Source organism: Amblyomma americanum, chromosome 1, assembly GCF_052857255.1.
Source record: "Amblyomma americanum isolate KBUSLIRL-KWMA chromosome 1, ASM5285725v1, whole genome shotgun sequence".
Lineage (NCBI taxonomy): Eukaryota > Metazoa > Arthropoda > Arachnida > Ixodida > Ixodidae > Amblyomma > Amblyomma americanum.
The window spans coordinates 103,569,292-103,585,187 of record NC_135497.1 but is presented as its reverse complement, the minus strand read 5'-3'; the positions used below and the strand labels follow the sequence as shown (position 1 = coordinate 103,585,187).

The following is a 15,896-nucleotide window of genomic DNA, read 5'->3' as shown; positions in this document are numbered from 1 at the left end:
ATCAAAACTCTGTTCAGCTCCAAATAACACCAGTGCTCAAAGGGTTTCAACAATCGCTGTTTGTGATGCCATAAAAAAACTTACAATGCTGAAAGTATGCGTACAATGCCATTTTTCAACCACCAATGATAGCAGTTAGGCAAGTCGCTCATTAGTGTCATAAAGACTAGGAGAATGTTCGTGACAACAGTACTGTATTTATTAGAATCTAGGCTGACATCTTTTTTAAAACACGATTTTTAAAATCCGTTGTATTCATAAAATATGACGACAATGCATAAATGCATAACAAAAAATGCAACATGCCAGTGGCGGCCCCGCGAAACGCCAACAGAACACGGCACTATGACCATTACTATACATGCCAATGTCTATAAAAGCATACAAGATGCACACAAGCACTGGTTACCATTTTGACCACGTTTTTTGTGGTGGCATGGGCATGTTCCACAACAGTGCAAGTTTTTCACAGACTTCATTGCACCAAGCAGACAGTGTCATTATAGTGCCTCCTTCAAGCGAAAAGTTGTGCTTGCTACAGAGCAGTTCTGAAACCTGCAAGCTGGTCGGGACTTTGGCGTGGACGAAAAGAATGATCCCGGTTGGAGAGGGCAGCATGATGTACATTTTGCGTACACCACAATGAGGAGGGCTTTCATGGGCCCGAAGAAAGGGCACCATCACAAAACAGAATCAGCACTGGCAGAGTTTGTGAAATCGTGAGGTTCAGCTGCACTTCCAGTGACCAGCGAGGTCATCATCATCATCATCATCCTGACTACACTCACTACAGGGCAAAGGCCTCTCCCATGTCTCTCCAATTAAACCTGTTAAACCTGTCTTTTGCCAGCTGCGCCCACGATATGCCTGAAAAATTCCCAATCTCATCCGCCCACACAAACTTCTGCCGTCCCCTGCTACACTTGCCTTCTCTTGGAATCCACTCCGTTACCCTTAAGGACCAGCGGTTATCTTGCCTTCGCATTACATGTCCTGCCCAAGCCCATTTCTTGCTCTTGATTTCGACTAGGATATCAAAAACACGCGTTTCTTTTCTCAATCACTCTGCCCGCTTCCGGTGTTTTAACGTTACATCTATTTTATTCTTTCCATGGCTTGCCGCATTGTCCTTAACTTAAGCTGAACCCTTTTCATCAGCCTCCACGTTTCTGCCCCATAGGTGAGTAGCGGTAAGATACCGCTGTTGTACACGTTTCTCTTGAGGGATATTGGTAACCTGCTATTCATGATCTGAGGGAACCTGCCATATGCGCTCCACCCCGTTCTCACCCTTCTACTTATTTCCCTCTCAATATCCGGATAAGCTGTCACTGCCTGCCCAAAGTAGACTTATTCCTTTACCACTCCCAGCACCTCGCTGCCAATTGTGAACTGCTGTTCGCTTGCTAGACTGTTGAACATTGCTTTGTTTTTCTGCATGTTAATTTTTAGACCCACCGTTCTGCCTAGTTTGTCTAACTCATTGATCATGATTTGCAGTTCATCTCCCGAGTGAGTCAGCAAGGTAATGTCATCAGCGAATCGCAGATTAATAATTTAGGTATTCTCCATTAACTCTTATCCCAAACTTTTCCCAACTCAGGCCCCGGAATACCTCCTGCAAACAGGCGGTGTATAGCATTGGCAAGATCGCATCTCCTTACCTGAAGCCCTTCCATTGGAATTTTATTGCCGACTTTAAGGAGGACTATGGTAGCTATGCAGTTCCTATATATATCTTCCAGTAATTTGACATAAGGCTCATCTACACCCTGATTCCTCAATGCCTGTATGACTGCTGAGGTTTCCACTGTGTCAAATGCTTTCTCGTAATGAATGAAGGCTGTATATAGGGGTTGGTTATATTGTTATGAGGGGGCAAGCGAAGAACGGGACGAATTGATGACAGATGAAAATATCATTTAATGGCTGCGGGCCTAACGTGAGCGCTCCGTCCCACACCACTGCCCTCTTCTTCATCTTCGTAACATTACCCGGGCCCTCTGAGCAATCGTCCCAATCGATTGCTTCAATTCTGAAAGTTTAAGTGACGATGAGCATGGCCAGGAAGGATAGAAGAAGATGAAAGGCTTGCCACCAAAATAAAGGAGATGATATGACGAACGGTTGCCCCTGGAGCTTCAAATCCAGCAGTCGATCGCCCACATTCGAAGGTGAAGGGTTAAGGAATTGTCGGACAGCTTGGGCGGGGGTGGCATCTTGGTTCGGGTCGTCGTTGGGTCATAGTATGTCTGGTCCTGGTCGTCGTGTCTTATTGTCGGGGCTGGGGACGGGGCCGGGGAGAGCTGGTCGGTTCTGGTCAGGTCGAGCTGGGGTTGAACCGGGTGGCAGAGACCAGGTCCCATCAGCCGACGACGCAGGTGAGCAGAAGGCGGCGATGCTCCAGGGACCAGGATAACGATAGGAAACCGGCACCTCACACTAAATGTTACGAGGTGGCAAGCAAAGGGACGGGACAACTTGATGACAGATGAAAATATGATTTAATGGCTCAGGGCTTAGCTAGAGCGCCGCTTCGTTCCACACCACTGCCCTCTTCTTCGTCTTAGTAACAATATTCTGCACATTTCCCTATCACCTGATTGAGAGTGTGAATGTGATCTATTGTGGAATATCCTTTACGAAAGCCTGCCTGATCATTTGGTTAATTAAAGTCTAAGGTTGCCTTGACTCTATTAGCAATTACTTTAGTAAATATCTTGTAGGCAGTGGACAGTAAGCTGATCGGTCTGTAATTTTTCAAGTCTTTAGCATCTCCTTTCTAATGATTTAGGATTATGTTTGCCTTTTTCCAAGCTTCTGGTAAGGCTGAGGTCATAAGGCATTGCTTATACAGAGTGGCTAGTTTTTCTAGCACAATCTTTGCTCCGTCCTTCAACACAACTTTTACCTGACCCTCAGCAGCTGCTTTTCCCCTCTGCACTGCTCCTAAGGCTTTCTTTACTTACTCTTTCATTACTGGTGGGATGATTCATTGCTGTGCGCTACTGTCTCGATCATTAACGTTCTGATTACACTGGCCACTGTATAGATTTGTGTAGAACTCTTCGGCTGCTTTAACAATCTTATCCATAATGCTAAAGACATTGTTCTCCTTGTCTCTTAATGCATACATCTGGTTTTTACCTATGCCTAGTTTCCTCTTCACTGTTTTTAGGCTACCTCCGTTCTTTAGAGCATGCTCGATTCTCTCCATATTAAACTTCCTTATGTCGGCCACCCTGTGCTTATTTGTTAACTTCGATAGCTGTGCTAGTTCTATTCTGTCTGTAGGGTTAGACGCCCTCATGCTTTGACATTTCTTAATCAAATCTTTCGTCTCCTGAGAAAGCTTGCCGGCATCCTGTCGCACCGTCCTACTGCCTATTTCTACTGTGCACTCCGTAATGATAGCTGTCAGATTGTCGTTCATTGCATGAACATTAAGATCGTCTTCCTCAGTTAATGCTGAATACCTGTTCTGCAGCGATAACCTGAATTCCTCTATTTTTCCCTCTTACTGCTAGCTCGTTAAAGAACTGCCTCTTCACTAGCTTCTTCCGTTCCCTCTTCAAGTATAAGCTAATTCTAGACCTTACCATTATGTGGTTGCTACAACGTACCTTTCCGAGGACACCCACATCCTGAATGATGCCAGGTTGAGTGCATAGTATTAAGTCGATTTCATTTTTAATCTCACCATTGAGGCTCTTCCAGGTCCACTTCCTGTTCTCTCATTTGCAGAAGAAGGTATTCATGATCCGTAAATTATTTTTGTCTACGAACTCTACTAATAGCTCTCCCCTGCTATTCTTAGAACCTACCCCATAGTTGCCTACCACCTGATCGCCAGCCTGCTTCTTACCCACCTTCGCACCACAGAGGCGCTAGAGGCCAAAGCAAGAGAGATGGCAAGAAAGCGATGCAAGAGAGCGATGCAAGAGAGAGGCGTTCCGTGGGACCAGTGAAACAAGCGAGCTAATTCCAGCAGGCCGCATCAAGCGCACGTCACTAGGAGTTGTAGCTAGCTGAGTCACTGCAGCCTGTGATGACATCCCGGAAACCTTGGTTGCGCGCTCGTTCTGAAAGTGCAGCATTCCCAATGCACTTGACGGTTTCAATGCACCTGTGCGAACAAGACAGTATTAAGGAGACCAGCAATGTCGAGGATGAGTCAGCGGGAACAGGTTTGTGGTAATAAATGGCGTTTGCATGCTGTCCTTACTGTCATCCTCATTTTTTATTGCCTGGCTTACATTCAAGGAAAGCTCTGTTTTTTTCTTGGCCTTCAACTTTCAGGTGTTGGCTTAGAATAGAGGCATGGCCTAGATTTGAGTAAATACATTACTAATCACCCTAAAAATGGCACCTCGAGTGTTACACTGCCAAAAGGAGACTGACACCCACCAACCGGTGAGCATATTCAACACAAAACTCCTATGGACACCTAATAAGGCCTTACCTGTTCCTTTCAAGGGCTTCCGTGAGCTCCTGAATATTGATATGTACAAGTTCTTGATAAGAAGGCTTGGCCTTCAAGCACTCCTGCTGGCGAGACGGAGCTTCTGCACTACTCGAGCCTGAACAAAGAAGAAAATGCATACATTTCTTTTTAAGTCCATAAAAACAAAATGAAGCCAATGTAGAAACCCTCACACATAACTGTTTCCAGCTCCCTTCACACATCACACGGGACCCAAACCTCAATCCTCCTGAGCCAGGCTCAAGGCGCATATTGCACTTAGTGTCACAGTCTTCGGTCGCCAAAAGACGCAATGTGGTCGGCCATCAATTTGCAGGATCTGCATAGTTATTACAGCGCCGTCTGTCCTGTAGTAGCTAGGAAACAACTTTTAAAATCAATAGTTCATAACAATGGCCATAGATCACGGCATCTTGTATTATTCGACAAGTAAGCAAAATCAGTTTTGGCAAGCATCCCAAGTCTTTACCCTCCATTGTTCCCTTTCTGTGTGTTAAGAAACTACCTGCCTGCCCTCTCACTGCCATGACATTTTGTAATGTTAATGTGGATTTTTTTTTTGCACTTAATTTAACATCTTTCTTCCTTGCCAGCAGAAGCAATGAATGCTTTCAAGAGGGTGACAGCAGTCTAGCCATACATTCACAAATCTCAAACACATACATACAATTTCTCATACCTTTTTACTTTTCATGCTTCAATAATGCAAAAGCATTATATGTCATCATCATCAGCAGCCTGACTATGCCCACTGCAGGGCAAAGGCCTCTCCCATGTCTCTCTAATTAACCTGTCCTTTGCCAACTGCGGCCACCGTACCCCCGCAAACTTCTTAACCTCATCCACTCACATCAGATGTCGGTGTACAATGTCACTACACATGTAAGCAAACATGTACTCATGACAGATGAAATGCAACATAATGACATGAAATGACTCATGACTCATAGTCAATCAGCAACATATCATGACCCAGCACTATACAAGTAACCTGATGTAAGGTGTATAAAGTTGGTACAAAGTATGCGTAGTCATGACTTGTACCAATTCTGCAAAAGAGCATGAGTCAGCACTCAAAATGCTTTCGCATTCACATATATAAGCAGTCCTTTTTAGTGTGTATATGTTTTGTGCAAACCAGCTGTGCGGTATGTATGTAGCTGTGCGATACATAGTATCGAAATCGTCCTGTGAACTGTTTTCCTCTGCTTTAACCAGTGTCGATCTTCTACATCTCAATCGGACGTCAAGTATTTATCTGTGGTTAAGAGCAATCAGTGTTTATTTGCTTATCTGACTCCTCAAGGGTCTCATGTTGAGACATTACATAAGGGAGTGGGTGTTACAAGGCAAAAAAAAATTCAGTAAGAATCAAGATGAAATGTTCTCGATGAGCCGCCAGGACGCTAGTGGGTCGATGCTGGTGGCAACTTTGGTGGGAAGGCCATTCCAGTTTCATGCTGTGCGCAAGAAGAATGACTTCTGAAAAGTTCTGGTGGGGGCTTGTGGGGGATACACTGCATCACGGTGGATGGAGCAGGCGATGCGGTGGGCTCTTTTTACGTTCTGGTTATCAGAAGGTAAAGAGTGGAAAAATTTATAAAACGGGCTAAGACGTGCTATCCTACGACGTGAGGCTAGACAGGGTAAGTAGATTTCAGTATATAGTGCCGAGATGCTGGAATCGTAGGAATAATTGCACAAAATGAATTGTGTTGTGTGGTTCTGACCCGACTCGAGGGCATTAGTAAGGTTATTGCGGCAAGGTTTGTCCATTGTTTTGCATCGGCAAAGAGGAGCAAGGCACATCAAGGCACATGAGAGCAGTAGCGTTGTCATCTTCCTCCACATCTGAAGGTATTGTTTAATATCACGCACAAGCAGCTTCTCCCTTTCTCCCCTAGTCTAAACTCATTCACGGCCTAATGCAACTCTTTGTGAGGAAAGGAAAGGCACATAACTGGCCCACTTTGTTGGTGGACACCTGAATTTCACAGTAAGAAAAAAAGTGGCAGGGTTTTAAACATAGCTGAACTGAGCAGCGGTGAAAAACCTTGTGTTTAGCCCGGTTGGCTGACAGTTTTGCTTAGCTTGGTCATCGGCACATCTGGCGACAATATTAATTCCACTGAAGTTTTAGTTCATGAAGACAAAAATGTGCAATGCACACAGCACGAGAGTGTGTATAATAGCAAGAATACGTTGCAGCTGGTTTGAAACAAGGCGTGATCGGCTGCAGTGATAGTATAGTGCTCTCACTCATTGGCCAGCAAAGCTGATCTCTTTGCACCGCCGCGGGTTTGAATCCCAGCCATGAAATTATTTATGTATGGTTTGCCCAAGGTAACCCTCATGGCTAGGCTTCACACAAACTCGAGAGCCGGTAGACTGCGTGAAGTAGTCTTGCCAAAAGATCTTGCATCTGAAGCTTTTAGCCAACATAAGCATTTCTTTTTAATGCTATAGCAGTCATCAATCATCACCAGCCCGACTACACCTACTGCAAGGCAAAGACACCTCCCATATCTCTCGAATTAACCCTGTCCTGTGTCAGCTGCGACCACCATATCCCCACAAAGTTCTTATTCTCACCCACCCACCTAACTTTCTGCTACTCCCTGCTAGACTTACCTTCTCTTGGAGTCCGTTCCATTATTCTCAAGGATCATCGGTTATCCTGCCTTCGCATTACATACTCTGCCCCAGCCAATTTCTTCCTCTTGATTCCAACTAGGACGTCATTAACCTGCACTTGTTCCCTGACCCACTCTGCCCTCTCCCTTAGTTAAAGCCAAATATCTGTTCTAGAGCGATATCCTGAATTCCTCTACTTCACCTTTTACCACGAACTAATTATGGGGCTTCGCTTCCTTTGTTTCTTCCATTCCCTTTTCAAGTCTAAGCTAATATGAGACCTTACCATTCTGTGGTCGCTACAACGCACCTTTCCAAGGACCTCCACATCCTGCACAATGCCACGTTGAGTGCATAGTATGAAGACTATTTTAGTTTGTCTCACCAGTGCGGCTCTTGCATGTCCACATTTTGTTCTCTCATTTGCGGAACGTATCGCCTTACAGTGGCAGTAAAAAAAAATGCAAGCTGATGCAGATGCATTTCGTCAGGCAATAAAGCAGTTTTTGAGCACTTCGTAGCAGTCATGGTAGGGCAACTCATACAGGTAAGCGTCTTTGAAAAAAGTGACCGGGCATAGGTGGTTTGTTTCTTAGCTGCGTAGAGAAGCACTTATGGCAACTCTAAAGCTATGCATCTGTGTAAAGTGAGGTAAACCCTTTTCCTCACATTCTGACACGTTTCGATGTTTAGGCATGCTGTAAAACTGCTCCATTGAGAAGTAAAAACCTCTTGCCCAGTTAGCTTTGGCAAAGGGGGTACATTTGAACAAATATGGGGCTCTGATTTCTCTGTATTTTTCTGATTTCTCTGGCTTTTAACAAATTCCTGCACTTCAGGCCATACGTCTCATTCACCCAAACCCAGCTGTAAGTTCTTGCCACAGCTCTCCACAGCCTCTATAAGGCTGCTCTCTGTCAACCCAAACCACCTCCACTGACAAACTTTATGCCACTGGTCTCGTCCATCCTATTCACACTCTCTCTTCATCGCGACTGACAAGTGGCTTGCCTCTCCGGTACAGTACATGGCCGCTGACTTCTCGACCATGCTACTAGTCTTCCCATCAAGGCGGCTTCTTTTCTACTTCCTCCCTACCAGAAGCTTCTAACTACAGTATACTTCATTTTCCCTCCAATATGTCACCGGAAATGCATCTTGGCCACCGACATGCTACTGCCTGTCATTATAGTCCTGCCTTCCACCTCTGGAGTGGCCTACATGTATGCCTCTTACGCAGTTCCCCATGGCTCCAGTAGCCAGGTCCTCTCTGATCGTCTTCTCTCTGCCAGAGTCACTCGCACTAGCGGCCCATTCCAACACCCCCCACCCCTTCCCCTGGACACACATAAATGAGGTCCCTTCTATGATTAGGTTCATGCCACTCAATATTTTAATGCAGCAACGATAACGAGCTTGTGGTGCGGAAAATTTGGCATCATTGACCGTGAGTTAAAAATCAACAGAAAATCACCAGAAAAGCAACCTAGGAGGCTGCTGGCCCACCTATATCATGCAATCTTGTGGCACCATCACAACCTGTGGAAATATGGCAGGTGGCGGTAAAATTATTGAGTGATCATGCGAGGTTGCCCCACCGGTGGCATGCCATCCCAGTGCAGTGGAGCATCGCTTAACTGCTGCACCCCTGCACCAGGAGTGGTATGAGGAATCCCAGGGATCTTTGAATGTTAAGTAGAGGGAGACCAATTCTGCATATATGGGCATTAACTGATTAGCTATCGCGTCATACCCTTACGGCCGAGCGTATGTGTCCCCTCCAATTTTTTTTCATCCTCTCCCACCTGTGCTTCGTAATGCTATTTACACTACCTCCCAGGCGGCCATCCGTGACATGCAATATAAAACACCTCCCACTCATCCATCCACAGAGCTCGAGGTTGCACTTCGTTGCAGCAGCCTTGACTGTCTTTCTCAGTCAAGGCTCCTGGAAAGTCGAGGACCGATGGCAATGAGCTGGTTAACCAGTTGGCCTGTGAAATTCTTATCAGGGCACCGTTGATCCCTTGGTCCAGACCTTCGGAGGACAGATTGAGACTGCTCCATCGCGCAGCTATCAAAGAGTAAACTACAGTGCTCTCCGTTTTTATCGCAAACTGTACCCTGAATCCCATCGTGGTCATTCCATGCAGGAGGCTCACATCCTTTGACAGATTCAGCTCAACACTCTTGTCACACGTGCACAAACTCCGCTGCAATTCTTCATGTCCCAAATGCCCCGCCCCTTATGCCAGCTTCTTCCGTCGGCTATTCTCCTGCCCAGAAAGCTACGCAATCAGGTTTTTTTCCCACCTCCTCCCACACTGTTGGGACCTGGCTAGACTGGCTTGGAGCTGAGGGTGAGGAAGAACGGCGCCTGCTAGTGCAGCGGACTATCGACGTCCTACATGCCTAACTATTGTGCCCAAATAGTCTCCACTTCTACATCTATGACCAACCCATTTAGAGCTTTCTTAGATTACGAGAAAGCATTTGACTCAGTCCACAACTCAGCAGTCTTGCGGCACTGAAGATGAGGAACCAAGGTGAAGAAGAGGCATATGTAAAGATAGTGGAAAATATCTATCAGGGTTGCACAGCCACCACAGTCCAGTGACAAAAACCTAATCAGTAAAGGCATCAACCAGACAGACACGATCTCTCAAACGCTATTCACCGCGAGTTTACATGAGGTTCTTCGCAGAGAATTGGAGTGAGCAGAGCTTGGGTATACAATCTCTGAATACCTTAGTAAACTCCGATTTGCTGATGACGTTGCTTTGCTAAGTAACTCAGGGCAAAAATTGCAAATCGTTATCGAAAATCTACGAAAGCGAAGTTGTCCTAAAAACCATCAGAGTTAATCTAAAGTAATCTAAGTACATAACAGCTTACGATATCAAAGTCAGTTGCTGGGTGAGTTGGTATTTCATGCTTTCATTACATACAACGCGAAGACGAACACAGACAAGACGGGAGGCACCAGAGGGGTGGTGTCTCCCCTCTTATCCGTGTTTGTCTTCCCACTGTGTGAATGAAAGCTTACGATATGCAATGAAGCCCTCGAAGATTTCAGGGAATACGTCTACTAAGGATGGCTAGCAGCCGCTGACCCGAACCACGAAGGTGAAGTAACTAGGCCATTAAGTATGGGGTGGAGAGAATTTGGCAGGCACTCTTCAGTCACGAATAGCACCTTAACAGTATACGTCGAGAAGAAAGCGTATATTTGAATGTTGCCAGGCCTCACCTATGTGACAGAAACTTGTGGGTTAACGAAAAGTCTTGAAATTGAGGATAGCTCAGCGAGCTACGGAAAGAAAAATGACAGGTGCAACATTAAGAGACAGGAAGAGAGCTGAAATGATGAGGAAAAAAGCACAAGTCAATAATATCAAAGTTGAAATCCGGAAGAAGGAATGCACATAGGCAGAGCATGTCATGCGAAGGCAAGATAACCGATGGTCCAGTAAACAGACACTGAGGACAATGCTATGAAATTTTTTCTGTTAGTTCGGCATTTTAGTCGCTTTGTTGCCACTTGTCCAGCAACACAAGGTGCATTTACTGCCGAGAGATTCGGATTCGAAGTTGAAAAACTTTTTTCCCGCCGCTACGATTCAAATTTGGGACTCTGATGACGAAATAGGAGAAGAGTGACGTAAAGCAGTGAAACGAAAAGGAGGACTCCGTGATTGTAGGCAGCGAGCATGGCACTCCCGTCTAGTAGCAACAAAAGTGAATACTGCCGGCCAGAATTTGAAGGCTCCATCAGCCGTCACCACTTCGTTTACATTTTCACCAACGTTACAATATATTCTGTTCCTGATTCCGACAACAAAGTTCTTGCAAAAAACTGCAGCCTTCATTCAGTGAACTCAACCCCACACACCGGGCCATGCTTTTGAGGACTGAGGCAGCGGGTCTGGCAAGAAAATCCAAGCATCGATGAGTCGGCAGCGTCGCTGCTATCGCCGTGCCACCGTCGTGACTGATGTGTAGCAACCGGCAGGTGCGGGTGTATTTAAATTCTGTAATATTAGACCTGGTAGGGCTGGTTATGCAGCCTAGCATCTTGGAGCGTTGACGATGCGAACACGCTGAGTGGTGCGTTTGCTAACGTGGAGGCGCATCGAACATTGGCTATACGCAGCTTTTTCCTTGTTGCATTTGCATGCCGTTGCATGAACTTCATCCAAGGAGAACTTAGAGAGGCATGTGGAGGTCTGCTAATGCTCTGCTTTGTAAACCGAAACCATGCAGAAACCATGCGGGAACACAAAACGCATAGCCGCGAAGCACCCCAAAACATATCGAAACTCAGCTGGCCGCCTGCTGCGCTGCCAATAGCAGGTTTTCTTTGACTTCCAACATTCAGGTTGTCTTTTTTTCATTTTCCTTGTGTGACAAAAGTGCACTGGTGGTTTAAAAAAAAAACTTATATACTTCAATATCAATAAAGCACATAACCTTCATGCATGCTTGGCAGCCTCAAAGATCTGTGGTTTCTTTTCTCCTATTTCATCTTCACGATTGTGCTTGCGGGATTGGCCACTGGCAGCGATACCTGAATTTTAGTTCTTGCTCTTTTCTACCTTACAAGAGCTTTGTTTTCAGAAGGAGTGGTGCTTTTGTGTTTAGAAGCTGGTATTTTATCGATACAAGAAAACTTAAATTTTTCTCCCAAGTGTCCCTTTAAGGTAACGGAAGGGATTCCAAGAAAAAGCAACCTTAGCAGGGAGTGTTAGAGGGTTAGGTTTGCAGATAACATTAGGACGTTTGCATAGATAAGGTGGCCGTGGCTGACACAGGTCAGGATTAATTCGGCAGATATGGGCAGGCTTCTTATGCTACAGTGGATGTTGTTGGCTGCTGATAATGATGACTATGATTCTCGGTAATTGTATCATATAGGCGCCACCCACACAAACGCAAAGTACAGGCGTCGCCACGATGCAGCTGTGAAAGCAGCCGAACCAGAGGCCCAGTGCCGACGTCAGCAAGATAAGGCTGTGAAGGCCACTTCATTAACATAAAAATACACAAATGACAAGGCACGTCTTCATTCAATCATAGAAACCACCTTACAAGTGTGCTTTAAAAATGTATAACCAAGCATTGTAATCATGTTGCATGTTATTTTTTTGTACCCCACTGAAATTTACCATCTTTTTTGGAAATCTAGTACAAACATGGCTGAGTGCAGCTATGTTTCTTTTTTTAATTGGTAACAATTAAACTGTTACCCCTAGTTAGTAGAGTGCCCTGTGGTTATGATTGGTTTTGGTTTTAATTGCAACTAATTAACGCTAATTAATTTGGGTCACTAACTAGAGCAGTGCATTTAAACTTGACCTCAGCTTTCCAAAGGTATATGACTCGGTGCTATAGGGCAGTTCGGTAATGTTCAACAGCCTAGCAAGGGAACAGCAGTTCACAATTGGAAAAGGGGTGCTGGAAGTGGTAAAGCAATACGTCTACTTAGGGCAGGTAGTCACAGCTGATAAAGATCATGAGAGGGAAATAACTAGAAGGATAAGAATGCGGTGGAGCGCATATGGCAGGTTCTCTAAGATCATGAATAGCAGTTTACAAATATCCCTCAAGAGAAAAGTGTACAACAACTGTATCTTGCCGGTACTCACCTATAGAGAAGAAACGTGGAGGCTGATGAAAAGGGTTCAGCTTAAGTTAAGGACAACGCAGCAAGCCATGGGAAGAAAAACAATAGATGTAACGTTAAAAGACAGGAAGCGGGCGGAGTGGTTGAGGAAAGAAACGCGCGTTGACATCCTAGTCGAAATCAAGAGGAAGAAATGGGCTTGGGCAGGGCATGTGATGTGAAGGCAAGACAACCGCTGGTATTTAAGGCTAACAGAGTGGTATCCAAGAGAAGGCAAGCATAGCAGGGGGCGGCAGATGGTTAGGTTGGCGGATGAGATTAAGAAGTTCGCAAGCATAGGGTGGGCGCAGCTGGCAAAGGACAGGTTTAATTGGAGAGACATGGGAGCAGCTTTGCCCTGCAGTGGGTGTAGTCAGGCTGATAATGATGATGATTGTTTTAAGTGCAATTAACTAATTAACTGAAGTTAATTAATTCAGGTCACTAACTAGCACAACAAATTTGAACTCATTCTAGGCTGTAGTGCAGTTTAGCTTCAATTGCAATTAACTCATTAACGCTACTTAATGCGGGTCGCTAACATGAACAGCGCATTTGCACTCAGCCTATGCTTTCCAATGGTATACAACTCGATGCTATAGCACAGTTTGGTTTTAATTGTAATTAACAAATTATCACTAAGTCTCGTCGGCAACTAGCACAGTGAATTTACACTTGACCTAGTCTTTGCGATAGTATATGACTCGACACCATAGCGCAAACTTTTGTTTTAACTGCAATTAACTAATCAATGCTAATTATTTCGTTCCAGTAATTAGTAGACATACCTGCATGATTGACCAATTGTCCACACTCATGGTTGATCACGTACCTAAATTTTCTAACGGTATATGACTCGACGCAGTAGAGGAAAGTTTTGTTTTAGCTCCAATTAACTAATAATCAACGCTAATTAGTTCGGTCCAGTAATTAGTCAACGTAACTGCATGATAGACCAATAGTGCAAACTCATATGGTTGATCACGTGACATGTACTATATATAAGCTTAGACAAAGAGTATAGTAGCATTAAATAACAGTGACAAAAGGAGAGAAAACAAGCGCTAGTCTGTTCCTTGCACGGCTATTTAGCCCAGTTATTTAGCGCTACAACTATGTCCCTCTATCTAAACAGCAATCAGCCCAGCTTTTACCTTAAATCTTAGACGCAGCTGGACAGCGAAATCGACTTGGCTGTTTGGGCTTGCTGGTCAGTGATCATGGTCAAAGAACGCAGCGCGAAAAGACAAGGACAAACGAAGAAGTGGACAGGCTGCGCCAGTTCTGTCCATTTCTTCCTTTGTCCTTGTCTTTTAGCGCGCTGCATTCTTAAACCATTCTCAAAGTTGTGCCCGCAGGTTGCTGGCGAGTACAGCTACGCTCCAAAATCTTAGCTGCGTTCTTGCCCCAAAAGAGGCCGCAATAGCAGTTCCGCAAGGCTAAAACTGCTCTTACGTAACGCGAGTGACAGCAGTGCTGCTGCGACAGCAAAAGCGAAACTTTCACGTCCAAAACTCGGCAGTCAATATTGCACGCACCCTTTCAGCGTCCAGACTGTGGCTGTGCCGTGTAAGGAAAAGCATATAGTGACTTCTTCGACTCTCAAAAGCACATACATTAAGGGTAAGTCACACTTGCCACTTTACAATTTGTTACACAAAGGTAGGCGCGTACGTATGTACATGTGCTTATACATTCTATCTCTACATGGTCTCCTCCCTATGCACGTTCATCGGGCCGACCCGTCGCGCGGGATCAGCGCACGATGCCTGGCTACTGCGCTAGAGTACCCGAGTTGGAACGCGGCCGCGGCGACCGTGTTTCGATACACAAGACGCGCGTCTGGTTTCTGCACGTTGTTCATCCCACGAGCCTTCCACTAGAGCACCTTTCTCTCTCTTCTTTCACTCCCCCGAGTTCGAACGTGGCCGCGGCGACCGCGTTTCGATGGAGGCGAAACACAAGACGCGCGTCTGGTTTCTGTGCGTGTCAGTGCACGTTATTGACCCCATGTGGTCGAAATTATTCCGAAGCCTTCCACTAGAGCACCTTTCTCTCTCTTCTTTCACTCCGTCTGATCTGGTAAGTTGCTGCATAAACACTTTTAAACTTCAGTCCCTGTGGCCATGTTCAATGACAGCCCAAAACGAGTTCGCACCCCGCTTCATTATAAGCCCGCACCTCAGCACAGTCGCGGCAGAAAGCGACCGAGATGCGACATTGACACAATGCACACAAAGACGTGCCGTTACGCCATCACTCAAACCGAGAAAGGCCAGCCCCCGAGATATCCTTCATGCTTGCTAAATTTACTTAGAAATGGCCCTGCAGCTCACATGCGCACAGTGCTAGGCGGCCGGAACGCCGAACGCGCGGCTAGTTACGACAGCGTACAATGCATACGCACCGGGAAGAGGTTTCTCACAAACATTTTCTTCAAAGTGGCTGTAGGAGTCCGCAGGCGCCCCATGAACGGCTTTATCCTGGAATGCATACGTCTCGGACGCACCGACGTCAGACTCTTCTGTTTCACAGTCGTCCACGGTAAACGATACCGGACCCAAGTCGAGCTGCAGTTCACTGCTCGGACCGGGGTCCATTTCCAAGGAATCCTCCTCCATCGCGCTCTCGAAACGTTTCACAGTGGCGTTCGCCTACTGCCGAGCCAAGCGGGCAAGCGTCGCTCCGCGTCGCAGCTGCGTCGTCAGAGCAGCCAGTTGAACGTTTAGCCGCCAGGCGCCGCCACCGAAACAGATTCGCTGGTCCCACTGATCTCCACTAGGGGGCAGGATGCCGCATCGGGCGCTAAAGCCCCTTTCTCAAGGGGCTTTATCGGGCGCTAAGGTAAGCTGCCGCAGGTGGGCAGCTAAGGTATTTAAATACCTGTACAGAAAGAGCGTTGGCACACAGTGGCGGAAACGAACTAGAAAGCTGGCCAGTAAGTTTGCCAGAGACGAGGAAGGAGAAAGAAAGAGCATTAAACGACAGATTAAAAACGTCGTAGGTAAAGATTGGATAGATTCAATGGAAAATAAGCATAGTGTAGAACAATATCGATGCTGGAAAAGGCAGATCAGGAACGTTTTATGATAACTCAAGAGGCAGTGCCCTCCTCTT

At 45.9% G+C, this 15,896-nt stretch overlaps 1 protein-coding gene across 2 annotated transcripts in view; it reads right to left on the bottom strand.

The window, feature by feature from the left end:
- Positions 1-15,477, bottom strand: part of LOC144113379 (uncharacterized) — an 87,472-nt gene extending 71,995 nt beyond the window's left edge. Inside the window, exons 1-2 of one of the 2 annotated variants that reach the window (XM_077646427.1) lie at positions 15,187-15,477; positions 4,463-4,580 (exon numbers count right to left, since the gene is read on the bottom strand). In XM_077646427.1, the coding sequence (XP_077502553.1) occupies positions 4,463-4,580; positions 15,187-15,400 (332 nt within the window). In that variant the 5' untranslated portion in view covers positions 15,401-15,477. Of the gene's footprint in view, positions 1-4,462; positions 4,581-13,933; positions 14,016-15,186 lie in introns of those variants that run through there. The other variant, XM_077646428.1, reaches the window with a different exon arrangement.
- Positions 15,478-15,896: the final 419 nt, after the last annotated feature.